Source organism: Terrapene carolina, unplaced genomic scaffold (genome assembly GCF_002925995.2).
Source record: "Terrapene carolina triunguis isolate 2854851 unplaced genomic scaffold, T_m_triunguis-2.0 Scaffold69, whole genome shotgun sequence".
NCBI classification, from domain to species: Eukaryota; Metazoa; Chordata; order Testudines; family Emydidae; genus Terrapene; species Terrapene triunguis.
Window position 1 is genome coordinate 52,544,380 of NW_020664420.1, and position 21,621 is coordinate 52,566,000.

Consider the following 21,621-nt stretch of genomic DNA (forward strand, 5'->3'; position numbering starts at 1 on the left):
TTGAGAGTCACTACCAGCCTGCATTTAAGTAGTATAAGCGAGTTATGTTTTTCTAAGCAATTTTCTTTAGATTACTATTGATGACTTTACAAGGCAAACAAAAACAAACAAAAAAACCACAAACCAGAAACATTGATTTTTTTCCTCTTAGAAAAGTATGAAAATTAAGAAGGTTTGTATAACTTACTTTTGGCTGAAACTGTGGCTACAAGTGTCATTTCTAGGTCTCTTCTCTTAGGCTGTGTGTTGCTCAAATAGACAACAGTATTTTCAGCATGGCAGGCACCCATTAGCACTGCCCATGCAGCAGGATCATCTGAAAACATATTTTAAAAATTGCCCATATTTTCAATATTATCAGCATGCCATTTACAGAAGTCTCCAACTGATATACGATTTATCACAGCAGTCAAGGGATCCATAAAAAATTATACAAGACAAAAATAGTTAGAATCAAGTAAAGAAATCAATGGGATCTTTGGTTGGTGAGGGGCCTCAATAACTTTTGGGGAAAAAGACCGGACATAAACCTCTGTCTTTGTAATTTCTACAATGTTCATACCTAATTCTACTCTCAAATGCAAGGGAGCTAAATGGGAGTTGCACCTGTATGTTACGTGACATTTAATGAATCACTGAATTGCATTTAATTCTAGTTTTATAAGAAAAGGACTATAAAATAAAATTTGACAACTAGAGCACCAATTAAAAAAACAACAACAACGCATTCTCCTATATTAGCTAGTGCAGTATTATATTACGCAAGAGCATGTTCTGTGGGACTTTTTTAGAACTCAGATCTGCTTTCATGTAGATACCATAGTGACTGGTGCTTTTGTAAGGATGATATTTTTCCAAGTCTGATGGCTTGGTCATTTCTTTCACCTTTAGAACACAGCTGTTCATAAGCATCCCCCACTGATGTTGGAGAGAGAATAGTTCATCAGTATTATGTAGTACGCAATCCAGAACAGAAAGGGAGAACAGTGAAGTTAGGGTCCTAAAATGGCATAGGAGCATTAAGGAGGCAGCTTGTTAAATCTTTAATGAACATGAAATTAAAACAGATATTTATAATTTTATCTAAAATATTTAGAATGTGTTTATGCTAAGTCAGCTTGCCAGGGCATAAATCTCAGACATCAGGAAAAAGAGAAGTAAAGATGCAGCACAGCAAGCTTCTCCACACCCCTTCACCAATGCACCTCAAACATGTCCTCATTCCAAAGAGGCAGTCTTGCAAAACGTCGGTCCACACAGTGTGAATTTTCAGTCCTTGGCAACGAGTGTACCAATGGTAACTATTTTCTTTTTTTAAACTACAGCATGGGCACATGTCCACCAGGAACTGGACTGACAGCACCAGTCATTTTACTTATGACTCCAGACTGATCTGTACTTAAACCCATGTCCTAAGGTAAACATTTTCCAGTTTTTAATATAAACAGTGCAACTGAGATGATCCCAAATGTGTGCAAGACATGGCTCTCTCTAGATAAGTTCTATTGTTCGAGAGATAAAGATGTAGGACAGCTGTAGGTTTATTTTCTGATTGATTAAGAGAACATTACAAGTACTCTATCAAAGAAACAAAATTTTTGCAGACTACAATTAACACTTTAAAAGTGCCTTCTGTTTAATGTTTGTGAAACTATTTGATATCTTCAATTTTGCCAAGCATCCTTGTGCAAAAGTAACAAATAGTCCCACATTACTAAGGGGGAATGGAGGCGCAGAGAAATTAAATAACCTACAGATTGTGAACAACTACAGTTTTGCAGAGCAGGGAAGAGAATCCAAGCCAGACTCAATCCTGCTGCAATCCTATGCACTAACCACAAGAATCTTTACTATAGAGAAATGAAAGCACCTGGGCCACTGCTAACCACTTAAGAACAGATTTCAAAGACCTGTTGCCAAATATTGCATTCCTGCTTTCTGCCTGCAACAGCACAAATCGAACAGAGTGTGAATGTGGTTTTTTCAAGCTACATATTTACATCACTTTTTGACAAATGACACTTATAAAAATGATTTTTTACAAATAATTTACCTTGAATAACTGGGGTAAGTTAGGGAATCTCACTGGTTTGGATAGTTAAATTAAACTGGACGTTCATTACAAAATATACACTACAGAAAACAGTCCAGCATTGGCAGGGGGAGATTGTTTCCGCCCCTATTAGATTCTTTGATAAATTTGCTATAAGTAACAAGGCATGCAAGAGCATATACCCGGTCATATCAGGGTCATACCAAGAGCATTTCATTTAACATTGTATCTATCTCCAGACCTCCACTGACCTTCCTATGCAAAAAATGTCATCTTTTCTTCCTCAGCTTACTGAAGTAATTGTCCTATTCAATCTTGTGAAAAGGGTATTTTAAAAATGATTTTAATGAAGTGGGATTGCGAGTTTCCAATATTTACTTTCTTTCGTAAATGCAGGCTAGTCACCAGACACATAAATGGGAAGTCCAAATTTTAAGTATTAGGGATTTAACATTCTGTTCAAGATCTGTACTTGTCTGAGATTTAATTTCAAGCTGTTTGAAAGTTCATTAAAAGTGATACTATATGCATTAGGGATTACATGGAAAATTGTTTTCATTTTAAACAGAAGTTTTATCTAGGCATTGGGGAAATGTTTAACTACAAAATATTTTAAGTATCATTAGAAAGATGCAAAGCTCTAGCAGAATTTTTTTTAAAAGCAAATTCTATATTTAGCTAAATATTAAATACATTTTATTCTACTGGAAAGTATATGCCTTTGAAGATGAAATTTCAAAATTTATGTTTTAGCAAATGTATGGCTAAAGAGAGATGCTGAATGAAAAGCCTGGAATTCTGTGCTAAGCAGAGCATGAAAAAGTATGGACAGTGACATTACAAGTTTCACCTACTCTTAATTGTTTAAACCCTGACAAAGATGGACCTTTAGGAGTGAGAAATTAGTTTAGTCTCTATGACCCAATCCATCTTCGGCCTCTGCAGAGACCACCAATAAGGTGGTCATCTATTGTGATAGGTTAACTAGGAACTGGTCAGATCATTTCACATACACCACCAAAAAAACTACTTGCAATCCTTGCCAATAAAGGAAGCACTGAATACGAACAATATTTCTAATCCTGTACTTCTCAAGTACTCCATTCTGTGTAGGTTACTGAGTCAGATAGAGCGAGGCCGAAATATGCCTAAACAAGAAATACAAGGTGTTTGGGGAGCAGGGAGAGAAAGCTATACAAGTAATTTTGCTTGATCCCTACCCATGTTGTTTTAAGAAGCGAAATTGCATCCAATATCTTAATAGGATTTATATTTCACTATAAGCACACTTAGGCCTGGTCTACACTAGGCTTTTATGTCGAATTTAGCGCCGTTATATCGAATTAACCCTGCACCCGTCCACACCAGGAAGCCATTTAGTTCGACATAGAGCTCTCTTTAAATCGATTTCTGTAATCCTCCCCAACGAGAGGAGTAGCGCTAAATTCGAAATGGCCATATCGAATTAGGCTAGGTGTGGATGGAAATCGACGCTAATAGCTCCGGGAGCTATCCCACAGTGCACCACTCTGTTGACGCTCTGGACAGCAGTCCGAGCTCGGATGCTCTGACCAGCCACACCCCGGGAAAATTTGAATTCCTTTTCCTGTCTGGGCAGTTTGAAGCGCAGTTTCTGTTTGGACACCGTGGCGAGCTCGGCAGCAGTGGCAGCAGTGGCAACGATGCAGAGCTCTCCAGCAGAGATGGCCGTGCAATCCAATAGAAAGAGGGCCCCAGCATGGACGGATCGGGAAGTCTTGGATCTCATCACTGTGTGGGGAGATGAGTCCGTGCTTTCCGAGCTGCGCTCCAAAAGACGGAATGCAAAGACCTATGAGAAGATCTCTAAAGCCATGGCAGAGAGAGGCTACAGCCGGGATGCAATGCAGTGCCGCGTGAAAATCAAGGAGCTGAGACAAGGCTACCAGAAGACCAAAGAGGCAAACGGACGCTCTGGATCCCAGCCCCACACATCCCGTTTCTACGAGGCACTGCATTCCATCCTAGGTGCAGCCGCCACCACCACCCCACCACTGACCGTGGACTCTGAGGATGGGATATTGTCCGCGGCCGGTTCCTCCGACATGTTAGCGGACGGGGAAGATGAAGAAGGAGATGAGGAGGACGAGGCAGTCGACAGCGCTGGCACCGCTGATTTCCCCGACAGCCAGGAGCTCTTCATCACCCTGACAGAGATCCCCTACCAACCGTCCCCCGCCGTTACCCCAGACACAGATTCAGGGGAAGGATCAAGCAGTAAGTGTTTTAAATATCTAAACATTTATTTACAACATAACTGGCATATTTAAAATATTAACAGTAGCTAAAGTGCTTTAAAACATGTAAACATTTATTTGCAACAAAACAGGAAGATTGAAAATATTAACAGTGGGTAAAGTGCTTAAAAACATGTAAACAGGAAAGTCAAACAAAAGGGGAATCAGTGCAAAGTGTATCATGATTAGTCTGTCTTTGGGCGCCTCAATATATAGTCCGAACCATTTTCAAAAAATTGCACAATGTCCGCTTCATGATTATAGTGCCCAAAACCCTGCAGTCATTTGTCCCTCCAAGGGCACCTAAGCCAAGAACTGGTCAATGTAACCGGGGATAGAGGCGACATCCTCCGGGGAGAACTCCTCATACACCTCCTGCAGGTGTTTTTCCAGCCTCATCAGCAGGTTCCTGGGCAGGGAGAGCTTATTAGGCCCCCCGTGGTAGGACACGTTTCCCTGCCACAACGCCAGCAGGTACTCCGGGATCATGGCCTTGCAGAGCAGTGCAGCAAATGGCCCCGGTTTCTGCAGGCTGTCCCGGAGCATCTTCTCCTTCTGGCTCTCCGAGACCTTCAGGAGGGTGATGTCTGGCATGACTCCCTGCTGTGAATTAGGTAGGGGAAAGTTAGTATTGGGACTGCTTGCCCGTCCCTTTACAGAACTGCAACCGCCGGTTTACAGCCACGCGGTTTACAGCCGCGAGGGGGTGGGACAGGGCCAGAGTTCATGCTTGCAGGATTGCTGCCAGCAGAGACTCGCATTGCTTTCTATGTGAAAGGAGGCCAGTGCCACTCTTAAAGTTTTAAGCGGCCACAAGTCTACGGCTTACCATGTTTGCCAGCTAGACAAAGTCCGGTGTCCAGCCCTGCTCCTCAGCTCGCCACAGCAAGACCGCAGGCACTGTAGAAGAGGGCCGAAAATTCGACCTTGTCCTCAGTGCGCGTGTGATAGGTGCTCTGCATGGTCTTGTTCACAGAGAAAGACTATGTTCTCTGTTCACAGATACATTGCTCTGTCTCAGGAATTCACTCCCTTTTTCCAATTCCCACAGCCACATCTGCCCAGAGGCTAGCGCACATTAGGAGGAGGAAGAAGAGGACACGGGAAGACATGTTTGCTGAACTAATGGAATGCTCCCGAGCACAGGCAGCCCAGCAGACACAGTGGAGGGAGAACTTGTCCCAAATGCACCGGGCAAACATTGAACGGGAGGAGAGGTGGCGACAGGAGGACAGGCAGGCTACTCAAACGCTGCTTGGACTAATGAGAGAGCAAACGGACACGCTCCGCCGCCTTGTGGATGTTCTGCAGGACCGGAGGCAGGAGGAGAGAGCCCCGCTGCAGTCTCTCTGTAACTGCCCTGCCCCGCCACCAAGTCCCATACCCCCCTCACCCAAAGTGCAAACACGGAGGGGTGGAAGGGGCCGTGAAAAATTTCACTCCACCCCTGCGGACTGCTCTACCACTAGAAGGCTCTCATTCCCCAAAATTTGAAAAGTCCTTTCCTACCCGCCTCACACAAGACCCCGTCCAAGTTTCACCCCCCCGTTCCATGTGCGGTTGTTAATAAAGAATACGTTTCTGTTCATTTCTGTTTCCATCCTCTTCTTTTGGAGGGGAGTCTGTCTGAAGGGGGGGGAAGGGGCTTGGTCATTGGACAGGACAGTCACCTTTAGCAGGGGGCAGGTGCAGCAGCAGGGCACATATACAGTGCAGTGACTAGTTATCCTGGTCAGTCTGGGAGGTGGTTTTCATGTTCTGTGTGGTGGGGTGGGGGGTGTTGCTCTGTGACTTGGTGGCGGGGGAGGGCAGTTACAGATCTTATGCAGCAGTCCTTACCCTGGATCACAGAGCCGCGCAGCAGGGGATCTGTAACCCTCCTCCCCCTGCAAGACAGTCACATAGCCGACACATACACGCAGTCCCGGCCAGGAGGGCTGGCAGGCTCCGTTGAAACAACCAGTCCACCACCGCGGAGCCTGTCATTCCTGGAGTTTAGAAGCATCATTTGCATCACAACACTAAACCCGCCCCCCGCCACAGTCTGCGTCCCAGGTTTAAAACATTCCCGCGAAAACAGTAATAAAGACAATGGTGTCCATTAACAAAACAGAACAGATTTTATTTTTTGGGAAGGGGGTGAAGGGGGTATGTGATTGGAGAGGATAGTCGACGGCAACTGGGTAAAGAAACGGGGGCAAGTTCTGCTTCTGTGTCCACAAACTTAAAAGTCACTGGGTACCCTGCTCAGCCTTGAAACTGGCTTTCAAAGCCTCCCGGATGCACAGCGCGTCCCGCTGGGCTCTTCTAATGGCCCGGCTGTCTGGCTGGGCGTAATGAGCAGCCAGGCTATTTGCCTCAACCTCCCACCCCGCCATAAAGGTCTCCCCCTTGCTCTCACACAGATTGTGGAGCACACAGCAAGCTGCAATAACGATGGGGATATTGGTTTCGCTGAGATCACAGCGAGTGAGTAAGCTTCTCCATCTCCCCTTGAGACGGCCAAAAGCACACTCCACCACCATTCTGCACTTGCTCAGCCGGTAGTTGAAGAGTTCTTTTTCAGTGTCCAGGGCGCCAGTATAGGGCTTCATGAGCCAGGGCATTAGCGGGTAGGTTGGGTCCCCGAGGATCACTGTAGGCATCTCCACATCCCCAACAGTTATCTTGTGGTCCGGGAAGTAAATACCTTCCTGCAGCCGTCTAAACAGACCAGAGTTCCTGAACACGCGAGCGTCATGAACCTTGCCCGGCCATCCGACGTAGATGTTTGTAAACCGTCCCCGATGGTCCACCAGTGCTTGCAGCACCATTGAAAAGTAGCCCTTTCTATTGATGTACTGGCTGGCCTGGTGGCCCGGTCCCAGGATAGGGATGTGAGTCCCATCTATAGCCCCACCGCAGTTTGGGAATCCCATCGCGGCGAAGCCATCTATGATGGCCTGCGCGTTTCCCAGGGTCACTACCTTTGACAGCAGTACCTTGACGATTGCCTTGGCTACTTGCAGGACAACAACCCCCACGGTAGATTTGCCCACGCCAAAGTGGTTCGCGACTGACCGATAGCTGTCCGGCGTTGCAAGCTTCCAGAGTGCTATGGCCACTCGCTTCTGGACAGTCAGGGCTGCTCGCATGCGGGTGTCCTTGCGCTTCAGGGCAGGGGACAGCAAGTCACAAAGTTCCAGGAAAGTCCCCTTCCGCATGCGAAAGTTTCGCAGCCACTGGGATTCATCCCAGACCTGAAGCACTATGCGGTCCCACCAGTCCGTGCTTGTTTCCCGGGCCCAGAATCGCCGTTCAACAAAATCCACATGCCCCATTGCCACCGTGATGTCCTGGGCGCTGGGGCTCGTGGTTTCTGACAGCTCTGTGCTACTCTCCGACTTCAGGCCCTCACGGCGGTGCCGTAGCCTCCTCGCCTGATTTCTCTGCATCTGCCTCAGGGAAAGATGTATGATAAGCTGCGAGGCGTTGAGAACGGCCACAACTGCAGCGATGGTCGCAGCGGGATCCATGATCGCAGTGCTGTGGCGTCCGCGCTGTCACTGATCTAAAAGTGCGCGAACTGATTTCCCGCCGGCGCTTTCAGGGAGGGAGGGAGGGCGGTAGTGACTGACGGATGACGACAGTTACCCAAAAGCACCCTTGCCACATTTTTTTACCCAGAAGGCATTGGGGGCTCGACCCAGAATTCCAGTGGGCAGCGGGGACTGCGGGAACTGTGGGATAGCTGCCCACAGTGCACTGCTTCCAATGTCGACGCTTTCCCTGGTAGTGTGGACTGACAAAGTCGAATTACTGTCCTTAGTGTGGACACACACGTTCGACTTTCTAATATCGATTGCACATATTCGATTTAACTAAAATCGAACTACTCTCGTAGTGTAGACATACCCTTACAGGAAGGAGCTAATGGCTTAATGTGCAGTTATATTCTGGAAAGTGACTAAAATGACATTGTAGAGTTCCATTTTTGTTAGATCAATGGCTAAAAAACACATTTCTCAGTTTACACATAGGATAAAAGTCCTAAAGATTCCACATTCCTTAGCTGTTATCCCTGCAAATTCCCCCTGAGATTGGAAAGTCACGCTTTTATTTCTGAATCATGCATCACCACTAGTGATAAAGTATTCTACAGACAGAATTTATAGTTTTATTGATGAGTAAGCACAAAATAAGAGTCAGATATGTTGATGGGCTCAGTAGAAAAAATACTTTATAGATTCTAAGGTCAGAAGGGACCACGGTGATCCTCTAGTCCAGGGGTTCTCAACCTTTTTCCTTTCTGAGGCCCCCCGAACATGCTATAAAAATTCCATGGCCCGGCTATGCCACGACAACTGGTTTTCTGCATAAAAGCCAGGGCCAGCGTTAGGGGGTAGCAAGGAGGGCAATTGCCCAGGGCCCCATGCCACAGGAGGCCCTGTGAAGCTAGGCAAGTGGGGCTGAAGCTGAAGCTCAGGGCTCCGGGCGGACCACTGGGCATAGGCATAGTTTTACTTCTGTTTTGGGGGGGGGCAAGGGCTGGTGGGGCTCAAGCCAGCTCTGCAAAGTAGGGTCCAGGGAGGGAACGCCACCCTCCACCCCCTGACTCACTCAGGAGACCACTCCGCCTGTCTGGGCTGTGGGGGGGACACAACTAAAAAATATAACTCAACGGGGTTCACAAAGTTTGAAAACCACTCAGGGTGCAGGGAGGGGGTAGCTAGGGGCTGTGTGCAGGCAGGGCAGTAGCTCAGGGTGCAGGCAGGGAGTAAGCTAGGAACTGAGTGCGGGCGGGGAGGGGGGGCTCCCAGATTCAGTGGGGGGAGGTGCACTGGGGCAGCCGCCTTCAGCCCTGCGCTACTTCTGGGTGGGATGGGGAGGGGGGGAACCGCCGGCTTCAGCACTGGGGCTCGGGGCACCGGGTTTCAGCCATGGGGCTCCGCAGCCCCCCTGAAAGGGCTCCCAGACCCCTGGTTGAGAACCACTGCTCTACTCTGACCTCCGGTACAACACAGGCCATAGAACTTCCTCGAAATAATTCCTAAAGCATATATCATAGAATCCAGCTCAATATCTTCTACATTAAGTGCTTAAGAAGTTTTTTGTACGAGCAGCGACATCACTGAGTCCTAGAGAACCCTTTTAGACTAGGCTACATGTTAAGTGTTATTACAAAGAAGGGAATGTTTTAAGAAGCTCCAGGGAATATAGTTTCCTTTGCTTCATAATGATGGAATTTTGTATACTTAAACTGTGCACTTATTGCAGTGTTTCCAAACACTACTCAGAGGTTATGGCACAATATTTTCCTTTTGTCCAACATTTGTGAAGAACCTGCTTCTCCCTGAACATCTCTGTATATTGTGCAATCCCAGAACAGCTCCACATTTTCAACAAAAGTTTACCTCTGTCCCATACAAATCCAGTGTTCCCACTTCAGTTACTGTATTAAGGTTGCAAACTCAGGCACTTAAAAGTTAAGAAATGCCAGAATCAAGCATGCCTTGGCAACCTTAATTCACCCCCCTTGTGTATATGCATTATGATACAGTAGTTAATTACATGGACCCCTGCTTCATTCAGTGTACAGAGTGGACGGGTGCTCACTTAGGCCTGGTCTACACTAGGAGGTTATGTTGAATTTAGCAGCGTTAACTCAAATTAACCCTGCACCCGTCCACACAACGAAGCTATTTAGTTCGACATAGAGGTCTCTTTAAATCGATTTCTGTACTCCTCCCCGATGAGGGGAGTAGCGCTAAATTCGACATGGCCATGTCGAATTAGGGTAGGTGTGGATGGAATTCGACGCTAATAGCTCCGGGAGCTATCCCACAGTGCACCACTCTGACGCTCTGGACAGCAGTCCGAGCTCGGATGCTCTGACCAGCCACACAGGAAAAGCCTCGGGAAAATTTGAATTCCTTTTCCTGTCTGGCCAGTTTGAATCTCATTTCCTGTTTGGACATCATGGCGAGCTCAGCAGCACTGGCAACGATGCAGAGCTATCCAGCAGAGATGGCCATGCAATCGCAGAATAGAAAGAGGGCCCCAGCATGGACTGATCGGGAAGTCTTGGATCTCATCGCTGTGTGGGGCGATGAGTCCGTGCTTTCGGAGCTGCAATCGAAAAAACGGAATGCGAAGATCTACGAGAAGATCTCCAAAGCCATGACGGAGAGAGGATACAGCTGGGATGCAACGCAGTGCCGCGTGAAAATCAAGGAGCTGAGACAAGGGTACCAGAAGACCAAAGAGTCAAACGGACGCTCCGGATCCCAGCCCCAGACATGCCGTTTCTAGGAGGCACCGCATTCCATTCTAGGTGCGGCCACCACCACTGTCCGTGGACTCTGACGATGGGGTATTGTCGACGGCCGCTTCCTCGGAGATGTTCGCAGACGGGGAAGATGAGGAAGGAGATGAGGCGGACGAGGCAGTCGACAGCGCTTTCAACGCTGATTTCCCCGACAGCCAGGATCTCTTCATCACCCTCACGGAGATCCCCTACCAACCCTCCCAAGGCGGTAACCCAGACCGTGAATCAGGGGAAACATCAGTAGGTAAGTGTTTTAAACATTTATTTTGAACAGAATAGGAATGGTATCTTAACAATGGGTTTTTCATGACTAGTTTGCCCTAGGCGCTTTAGTTTTTAGTCCTTGCCAGTGCAGCTACTGGAAAATTCTGTCAATATGTCCGGGGATAGAGCAGAAATCCTGCTGGGACATCTCCACGAAGGTCTCCTGGAGGTATTGTGAAAGCCTTTGCATCAGGTTCCTGGGGAGAGCAGCCTTATTGCATCCTCCATGGTAGGAAACTTTTCCGCGCCAGGCTAGCAGCAAGTACTCCGGGATCATTGCCTCGCAAAGCATGGCGGCATACGGCCCTGGTGCTTGCTGGCATTCACGCAGCATGCGGTCTTTCTCTGTCTCCAAAATCCTCATCAGAGTGATATCACTCATGGTGACCTGCTTTGAATTAGGGGAACGTTAGTATTGGGACAGATTGCCTGTTCCTTTACATAACTGTAACCGGCCGTTTACAGCCACGCGGTGGAGGCGTGACAGGGGCAGCATGCAGGGATCTTTCCTGGGGACAGCCGTGAGGGGGGTGGGACGGGGCAGAGTTCATGCTGGCCGGATTGCCGGCAGCAGGAACCGGCCAACGCTAGGAGCATTGCTTGGAACGTGCAAGGAGGGCACTGCTATAAATTAAGCTTTAAACAGCCAAAAGTCTATGGCTTACCATGTCCGCCTGCTAGCCGAATTCCGTTGTCCGGCCCCGCTTGTGTGATCTGTACAGCAAGACTCCAGGCACTCAATGGGAAGGCCGAAAATTCGACCTTGTATTGAGTGCGCATGTGATAGGTGCTGTGCATGGTCTTGTTCACAGAGAAAGACTATATTCATTGTTCGCAAAACTGTATCTTTCTGAGGAATTCACTCCCTTTTTCCCATGCCACAGCTGCGAGTGTCTCCCGAGCTACCCCAGCATCCCCCTCCCAGAGGCTGGCGCAGATCAGGCAACGAAAGAGAAGGACACGGGACGAGATGTTCTCAGAATTTATGGGCTGCTCCCGAGCCGAGGCAGCACAGCAGACCCAGTGGAGGGAGAGAACATGTCGCAATACCAGCGATCACGCAGCGAACGGGAGGACAGGTGGTGGCAGGAAGACCAGCAGGTGACTCAAACGCTGCTTGGACTAATGAGGGAGCAAACGGACACGCTCCGGCGCCTTGTAGATGTTCTGCAGGACCGGAGGCAGGAGGACAGAGCCCCGCTGCATTCTATCTCTAACCGCCCTCCCCCGCCACAAAGTCCCATCCCCCCCCCACCCAAAGTCCCAAGAAGGAGGGGCGGCAGGGGCCGTGAAAACAGTCACTCCACCCCTGCAGACTGCTCAAGTAACAGAAGGCTCTCATTCCCAAAGATTTGATAAGTCCTTTCCTTCACTCCAAAAGCACCTCACCCAAGCCCCCGTCCCAGTTTCATCCCCTAACTGTGTAGTTGTTAACAAAAAATACGTTTCTGTTAATTACGGTTTCCGTCATGTTCTTTTAGAGAGGAGTGTTTTTGAAGGGGGGGGAAGGGGGTTGGTAATTGGACAGGACAGTCACCTTTACCAAGGTACAGACACGGGGGCAGGTTCAGCAGAAGGTCACACACACATTGCAGTCACTAGGCACCCTGGTCAGTCTGGGAGGTGGTTTTCATGTTCTGTGTGGGGGGGCTATGTGAGTTTGTGGCGGGGGAGGGCGGTTACAGATCTTATGCAGCGGTCCTTAGCCTGGATGACAGAGCCACGCAGCAGGGGATCTGTAACCGCCCTCCCCCGCCACAAAGTCACATAGCCCCCACACACAGAGTCCCGAAAAGGAGGGGTGGCAGGCTCCGTTGAAACAACCAGTCCACTACTGCGGACCGCTCTAGGAGCAGGAGCCTGTCATTCCTCGAGTTTAGAAGCGTCCTTTCCATCACTAAACCCGCTCCCCACCACAGTCTGTGTCCCAGTTTCAACACTTTACCACGAAATCCTTAATAAAGAAAACGGTGTTAATGAACAAAGTTTAATTTATTTTATTTTTAAAGGTGTGTTGGAAGGGGGGGAAGGGGGTTGGTAACTGGAGAGGATAGTCAACATTAACTGGGTAAAGAAACGGGGGCAGGTTCAGCTTCTGAATAAACAAACTTAATAGTCACAGGTTACCCTGCTCACTCTGGAACCTAGCTTTCAAAGCTTCCCGGATGCACAGCGCGTCCCGCTGGGCTCTTCTAATCGCCCGGCTGTCTGGCTGGGCGTAATCAGCAGCCAGGCGATTTGCCTCAACCTCCCACCCCACCATAAACGTCTCCCCCTTGCTCTCACAGAGATTGTGGAGCACACAGCAAGCTGCAATAACAATGGGGATATTGGTTTCGCTGAGATCAGAGCGAGTCAGTAAGCTTCTCCATCTCCCCTTCAGACGTCCAAAAGCACACTCCACCACCATTCTGCACTTGCTCAGCCGGTAGCTGAAGAGTTCTTTTTCACTGTCCAGGGCGCCTGTATAGGGCTTCATGAGCCAGGGCATTAGCGGGTAGGCTGGGTCCCCGAGGATGACTATAGGCATCTCCACATCCCCAACAGTTATTTTGTGGTCCGGGAAGTAAATACCTTCCTGCAGCCGTCTAAACAGACCAGAGTTCCTGAAAACGCGAGCATCATGAACCTTGCCTGGCCATCCGACGTTGATGTTGGTAAAACGTCCCCTATGGTCCACCAGTGCTTGCAGCACCATTGAAAAGTAGCCCTTTCGGTTAATGTACTGGCTGGCCTGGTGGGCCGGTCCCAGGATAGGGATGTGAGTTCCATCTATAGCCCCACCGCAGTTTGGGAATCCCATCGCGGCGAAGCCATCTATGATCACCTGCACGTTTCCCAGGGTCACTACCTTTGAGAGCAGTAGCTCAACGATTGCGTTGGCTACTTGCATCACAGCAACCCCCACGGTAGATTTGCCCACTTCAAAGTGATTCGCGACTGACCGGTAGCTGTCTGGCGTTGCAAGCTTCCAGAGGGCTATGGCCACTCGCTTCTGGACAGTCAGGGCTGCTCGCATCTGGGTGTCCTTGCGCTTCAGGGCAGGGGACAGCAACTCACAAAGTTCCAGGAAAGTTCCCTTACGCATCCGAAAGTTTCGCAGCCACTGTGATTCATCCCAGACCTGCAGCACTATGCGGTCCCACCAGTCCGTGCTTGTTTCCCAGGCCCAGAATCGCCGTTCCACAGCATCAACATGACCCATTGCCACCATGATGTCCACGGCGCGGGGTCCCGTGCTTTGTGACAGGTCTGTGCCCCTCTCAGACTTAATGTCCCCACCATGCTGCCCTAGCCTCCTCGCCCGATTTCTCAGCATCTGCCTCTGAAAAAGGTAGATGATAAGGTGCAAGGTGTTGACAACGGCCATAACTGCAGCGATGATCGCAGAGGGCTCCATGCTCGCAGTGCTGTGGCGTCCGCGCTGTCAATCACCAGAAAAGTGCGCGAACTGATTGCCCGCCGGCGCTTTCACGGAGGGAGGGCGGGAGTGACGGTTGAATGACGACAGTTACCCAAAACCACCCTCGACACATTTTTTGCCGGCAGCAGGCATTGGGGGCTCGACCCAGAATTCCAATGGGCAGCGGGGACTGCAGGAACTGTGGGATAGCTGCCCACAGTGCACCGCTTCCAATGTCGATGCTTGCCCCATTAGTGTGGACTCTCAAAGTCGAATTACTGTCCTTAGTGTGGATACACACGTTCGACTTTGTAATATCGGTTCCACAAATTCGCTTTAAGTAAAATCGAACTACTCTCGTAGTGTAGACATACCCTTAATGAGCAGCTATTCAATGTTGTGTTTTCTCTTCATGGTGCAATGTGTGGCCCCCATGCCACACACTGAACAACATGTGAAACTTCCTAGGTTTTTATTTTTAAACCAAACTGAAAAAACAAATTCCATCAAGTAGCACTGTATCAACAACCACATGGTTCATCAGCAGGGATGGAAACTTAAGATGCGCTGCCCAGACCTCTGCCACTTAAGTTAGTAGAAGTAGTAAGTTGTCATCCTCTGTGGACCAGAATTGGGGAGGGGGGAGGCAGGGACACACAAACTTTGCCAGTGCATTTCACAGATATTGCTACGGGCAGAGGAATGGTACAACTCAGGAATTCTGTATTATATTCCAGTCTTTGGAGGGGAGTGTGCTCTAGAGGTCAAACTGTTCTGCCCATTTTAGGGCTTGCCCTTCTACCCTGTTCCCTCCATCCTGATCTCTGTACCATACTGTCTCTTCCCTACCCCTGACTCCTTGTCCAGTCTCATTCTCCTTGCCTATCCAATCCCAGTCTCCACTCTTCTGCTTCCACTCTCGGTGTCTCTGCCTGCTCTCCTTTGTACCCAGTCTCAGACTACTTGCCACAATCTACTCCTTTCCCTCCCACCTGGTCCCCTCTGCATTCAAATTAGATTGCTTCTTCCTCCGGGCTGCCAAGGTGTCAGCAGGGAGATCATTGAGAGCACAGGAGAGAGAGAGAGACTCTCTGCTCTCAGTTCCAGTGCCCAGACTGAAGCAGCTATTACAGGGAAAGACTAGCTTTGCCCTTGTAGTCTTGAGCTGAAGGTAGCATGCTAAGTTGCTCTGTGGGGATGGTGCCCACACAGACCAGTCGGCACTAGAGGCTCAAACATGCTCAGAGAGGATCGAATCTTTCTTGATTTTAGCAGTTAAAATGTCCATAATCTCTATGAAGAGAGTACAAACTGGGTTTATTCTAGGTTTTATAATTTGACTTAATTTGGGCAAGTTTTCATAGGGATGGCAAAAAGGCACATCCAAACACACAAAGGCCACTCCCCTGCCAAATTACAAGTCCTGGACTCCAAAGCACAAGGTGCTAACTTTGTTGAAAGAAAAGATCACCAGAATTTTTTTTAAAACGGGAAAAATGTATTTTCTCTTAACCCCATTCTCAGAAACAGTTCAACTGTTCTGGCTAAGATTTTCCAAACTAAAATTCAGCCTACAGGCTGATACTCACTATGGAAAATTTTAGACAAATGGGTAAAAGTTTGACAAAGTCATAAGTACCTAAAAACAGAGTCTTATGAGAAGCATTGGGCAACAAAGTTAACACATACCAGTATCAGACCTGCCTATACAATTATTTGCATTATCATAGTGCCTACAAATCCAGGTCATGGACCAGGGTCGCACTGGGACAGTGTCTAATGCCCCAGGGAGATTTCAATTTACGTATAAGACAAGATACAACAGATGGAACAATAAGACAGTATTGGTCAGCATGACAGGCAGTGGTCTCAGCACACCAGCAGACTACACTGTTTAAATTTTTGTAGGCATCATAGCAGAGGAGATTTTTGAGAAGGGATGTGAAGGAGAACAATGAATAAATACTGGAAAATGAAACAAAGCTACAGAAAGTGTCAAATCATCCTATATCTGTGAGAAAGTGATAAAAAAGTTTAGTTTTTATGTATTATGTTAATGCATACCACAGCATTAACATTGTAGAAGAAATTTAACATTTTGGTATTTGACTTCTGAGTGCTTGATTTCACAATCTCAACATTAGTTTTGCATTTACTATAATAACAAAGATTGTCATTTGCTAACAGGACAGCTGCCTGTAGTACTAACCAACATTCAGTAAATTAATACAGTGTTTGCAATCCAAACTCTCAAAAAATCATGAATACGTCTTTCCTGGTAAGTGCAGCAGATTATAATTCATTGAATATCCGAATTTTGTGACTGGTGTGTGAAACAACCACCACCACAAATCTCTTCTCTCATTGGGAGATTAAATAATTTCCAATGTTGTCAGAGTGAGCCTCAACTTCAACACTTACCTGTCCCTTGATGTGTTCAAACAGTCCCTGGGAAGCTAGTTCTATTTTACTTGATCAAAGGACTCTCCCTGAAATATTACTGGAATCCTGTCTAACAAATAGAAGAAGTTTAAAATAAAAAACACAGAGTAATGATCACCTGGAAAAAGATGGACTGCCTTTTGGATATCTTTCAGTGCATTGTTTTTCTCATCTTCAGCTGAATGACATCCCACTGCCAACTGATTAACTGCAGTATGCAGCAGGGCTTTCTACACATGAAGAATAAGCAACATTAGAGTGCTTCAATATTACTTTATAAAAAGCCAAAACATGTTCACTTCAGACTTTTTAATTCAATAAATAATCCTAAAGTGAAAAACAAACCTTTCCATGGTTTAAATCAAGTATATGAGCAACATTTCCTGCCACAGCTCCACCCTACAAGATAAATATTGAACAGATTACATCATTATTGTTTAATGCCAGGGTTTTACAAGGGATGTTGAAATGACAGGATCATTCTTCTGATCTTGACCTTGATCAGCAGTATGAACTAATTTTCCATTCAGGTATTTTCTCTTCCAAGCTGATGCATAGTGTTTTTATTTATTTTAAGGGGAGCATCACTGCTTTTGTTAAAGCATACACACAAAGAAGATAGTTGCGCATGCAACTGGTCAGAAATGCAATTGTGAATGCAATCATAATAGTAGTTCTTGTTAATTAGTGTACAATAGCATTAAAAAAATTAATTACTGAACTCTACTCAAATATAAATATGTTGCTTAACACATGGTCATAGCTTAATATAAGATAATTGCAACACACTTACCTTTGCATTTTGTGGCGTATACAGAGGAACAAGTTGAGACAGAAGAGCCCAAAGGGCAGGATCATCTGGGTTACTACAGAAAAGAGTAAGTATATTCAGATTTGCATTTCCTATAGAAATTACTTAGCCATGTGAATCCTGTTTGTCACATCTCTGGATAGGCATCTACTTTCATACCCGCTACTGTAATCAACTCTTACATCTGTATTCTTCTTAAAAAAAGTTATGCAAACAGCTTCCATGGCTAGTGACTTAAAGTGAATAGACATATACGATTATAGATTAGATAGACTGTATTCTCCCTAATGTATCAGTGTCGTCAAAGAACAGGGACATGTTATTAAAGATCAGAAACCTGCTCTGGGATAAGGGAATTTAAGATAATCTGGAAAGAGAGAAGAATAGGATAACTGTCTGAAACATTTTAGAGGTGATAATACAAGTTGTTGGTTGTTAATGGCATAACCAAGAGCAACAGCTTGAAACTTAATGCTGCCTACCCGCCCCTCCACATTTAAGTTAATCAAAAAACATTTAGCTAATGGAATCAACTGCCTAAGAAACCATTTAAGATTACATTAGATAAAACCTGAGGGATCAGTGCAGAGAAGAATCTGCTGCAGTGCAGACCTTTCCCAGCTTTATTGGTAAGATTCTATTGAAAAATCCAGAGACTTGACAATGAGCACACAGAAGTTTATGGTACACATGCTGACCATAAGTACATTTATAACTGTGTACCACAGTGTAATGTGGTCCTAAGAGTAAAACAAACAATCTGATCCCATAAAAAGGTGGTATGATTGTATTTCAAAAATGAAAGAATAAAGGCAGCTCCTGCCATTTGACTTGATCCAAATGGAATGACACTTGTCACTTTTAAAATACCAGAGTTTGTCCCTAGGTATGTTGTAAAAGTGTAGATATTTGCTTAGTAAGTCTTGTTCCAAGACTCCCAAAGTTTTAAAAGGATAATTTTGGGAGGGTAAAAGTTTAATTGCCATTAATATATAAAAATGCAGACTACACACCTATGGACAGCTTTGGAAGCTTGCCTCTGCACTCCCACATTTCTACCTTGCAGCGCATACACAGCAGATGTAATAAGGCATCTCTCATAAATCTTATCCTTGCTTTTTGTGTGCTTCAGTAATTCTTTAACTGCTGCTGTTGCAAGTGTAGCATCCTGCTTTGCCAGACCTAGAGTGCACAGAGCCTGCAGGCTTTCTATAGTAGGTTCCTTTAATATAGAGCTGTAAATCCAATGGAAAACAAGTTATTATGCAATACAGTACTAGCCTCAAGTATAGTTTGCAGGATTTGTCATCTACTTCCACCTGTTATAGTGTTGTAAGTGCAACAAACAGTAATTTACTTACAAGATTCTCTCCAAATTGTAACTACCTCTTCAGAGCAACGAAACATCCTCTTTAGCTCATAGTATGTTTGAATTCCTAATCCAGCAATAATAATGTGGTGCACTGAATTAATAGCCTCTCATGACGAGACTCTCAAACTCAGTCCTACATCAATATTCTTAAGTCCTTTGGATAAGATTGAGTACAATGAGTAATGTGGGTTTCAGCCTTTAAAGCTCATGACTATTGCTTTGCAAGAATCGGGCATGTTTAGTTGTCTTTGTTTAAAAAGAGTAGCCATAAAAAATGAATGGTAATGGAGACAAATATCTCCTGAACCCTACACATCTACTTTCTCTTGAAGCAAACTTTTCTCCAATAGTATACATAATCTTATAAATATAAACTCAATTACTCATACTAAGCAATCTGATTTTTGGGGAGGAGGTTTGCTCCCCCATACACACACTTTTTGAGGGCATGGCAGTATTTGACATGTGATGTAAATAATTTTGTTATGAGAGCTTTGATTTAGATTCCCTAGAGTAAAAAAGGATCAAATCTCTGCCAGGAAAAGAATTCCCTCTTACATAAAATTGTGTTTCAGGTAGCTGCAGAATTTCTGTATAATTCTCCAAGATCATCTAAGTTAAAATTAATTGTGTTTGAGTAATAAAATCTGCACAGAGCTAGCATTCAGGGTACAGGATATATGCATTTCCCAGTTTAAAAAAAAAAAAACAGATGGGGGAGGGGAAGGAGTATTTACATCTTCTGTCAGTATCTCATATTTAGCAATCTGCACTGTACCATAAATACAAATATGACTACTGCAACTCCATGCTATAGCAACAGGAATCAAGAAGGGAGACAATTTGCAGTCCAGTAAGTAGATTAGTCCTGCTGTTCCACATGCTTAAGTATATGTGCTGCACTTTCCATGAAGCTGTTCTGAGGAAACATGTGCAAGGAGGTTAGGAAATTAAAATGAAATGTATGTGCATTAGCCACTGTTGGTGAAACTTCAGTACCAATTTGGAGGGGAAATTGGAATACAGAATCAAAGCCCAATGAAGTAATTGCTTTTATTTACTCAAAATAATGTTCATCTCTATAAAGAGTATTCTAAAAACGTATTAAAAACAATTAACTATATTGCTGCTTAAATAAGTACAAAAGTAGTTGTTATCCAGTAGTTTTATAGAAAGCTTTGAATAGTAGTAATGCAGAAGCAGAACTGCTTTCCATGAAGAAGTGGGAGAGCTGTAGGAAGAAAAACTGATGCAAAAAAACAACACATCACAAGAGAGTGCACAAATTCAATATGAGAGAAAATTGTTGCAGTATCATCTGATCAAATTAAAAGGAAACAAATAACTATCAGAATGTGGGATGATGAGAAATCATTTATTTGGTGGTCACATCCTAAAATTGGAAATAAATATGAATATAAAGGAGACACTACCTGTTGTAATTTAGCAATGGAATATGAAAAGGTTCCTAAAAATATTGGTCCTATTGTTCTGTTTTAGTATTGATGATTTCACTGGAGGTCAAAAATTTAATATCCTACTTCTATGCTGTGTTGCTAATCAATGGAAGAAAAACAATCCTTCAACATCTTGGTTAACCAAATTTTGTGAACTACAGATGGAAAAATATACTTATTTTATAAAAAGCACAAAAGAATAGGTTGAACATTTAGACCTTTTGTTTCTTCTGACTCCACACAAGATGACAGTTATACTCTTTAATATCAGCTATAGACACCAAATATGTCTAATTATGCGAAATTATTTTTTGAAAGTTTTTGTGTTGCCATCAGTCCACTATATGGGTGTAAAATCCAACAGTAAAATTTAAAGTCTTGACAGATTTCACTTTGTAATGTTACATGCTTCCAGTTAAAAATGATGCATTTCCAGAACATTTATTAGTTTTCTTTAATGCTAGTGACTAATGTTATGTAGGAAGCACTCATTGTTGAAATTTATGTTAAAAATAGAAAGAACACTTTCGTGACTAACTAGAAATAACATTTTCCTACATCATGTTAATCATCAATTACTCAGGATTTAAAGCACCAGGTAGCAGACCTCAATTATTTCAGTAACTTGAGGATTTGCTGGCAGGATGGAGATGGACAATATGGCCATGTTTCCGACACAGTATTCTTTGGTAAACAGGGAAAGTAATGTCAGCCACTCTGCTCAACATTGGGAGCTGAAATGGTAGAGGCTAATTTCTGGCTGCCAACTGCCCAGTAACAGACCAGGCACTTTTTTAGTCTTCCAAGTGCTGAAAGATAAAAAACCACTTATAAAATGCAGAGGTGAAACAGGACTGCTGATCTTCAAGTGAAATCTAGAGAGTACTGCCATGACACTGTGTGGTGCTTAGAATATTATTCTTTGGGCGATTTTTAATTACTTAGGTTAAACTTTTATTAAGAAAAAGTTACATTTCTTGTAGCTGAACACCACACAAACACGCTTTCCCTAAATTTAAACACACATTTTAGACATACACAGCAAGCTACTCAACAAATGTGAAGATAAGATAATTTTTTCCTGGTAGGTACATTACCACTGCTTTTAGATAAATTTACAAAGCTGCCTTCAGTGTTTGTACCTCATTACTTTTGGGCTAAAAAAAAGCAAGCCCCCCAAAAAACTTCCAAGTTAAAGCTTCTAACGGCACTTTCAAATTCTGACAAGGTCTCTCT

The 21,621-nt window shown here is 45.0% G+C and overlaps 1 protein-coding gene across 3 annotated transcripts in view; it reads right to left on the minus strand.

Moving 5' to 3' along the window:
• TTC37 (tetratricopeptide repeat domain 37) overlaps nucleotides 1-21,621 on the minus strand; it is an 89,544-nt gene that overhangs the window by 13,118 nt on the left and 54,805 nt on the right. For all 3 annotated transcript variants that reach the window (XM_029910902.1, XM_024206841.3, XM_024206849.3), the window contains exons 31-35: nucleotides 18,570-18,791; nucleotides 17,539-17,611; nucleotides 17,091-17,144; nucleotides 16,864-16,975; nucleotides 188-316 (exon numbers count right to left, since the gene is read on the minus strand). In XM_029910902.1, the coding sequence (XP_029766762.1) occupies nucleotides 188-316; nucleotides 16,864-16,975; nucleotides 17,091-17,144; nucleotides 17,539-17,611; nucleotides 18,570-18,791 (590 nt within the window). The remainder of the gene's footprint in view (nucleotides 1-187; nucleotides 317-16,863; nucleotides 16,976-17,090; nucleotides 17,145-17,538; nucleotides 17,612-18,569; nucleotides 18,792-21,621) is intronic.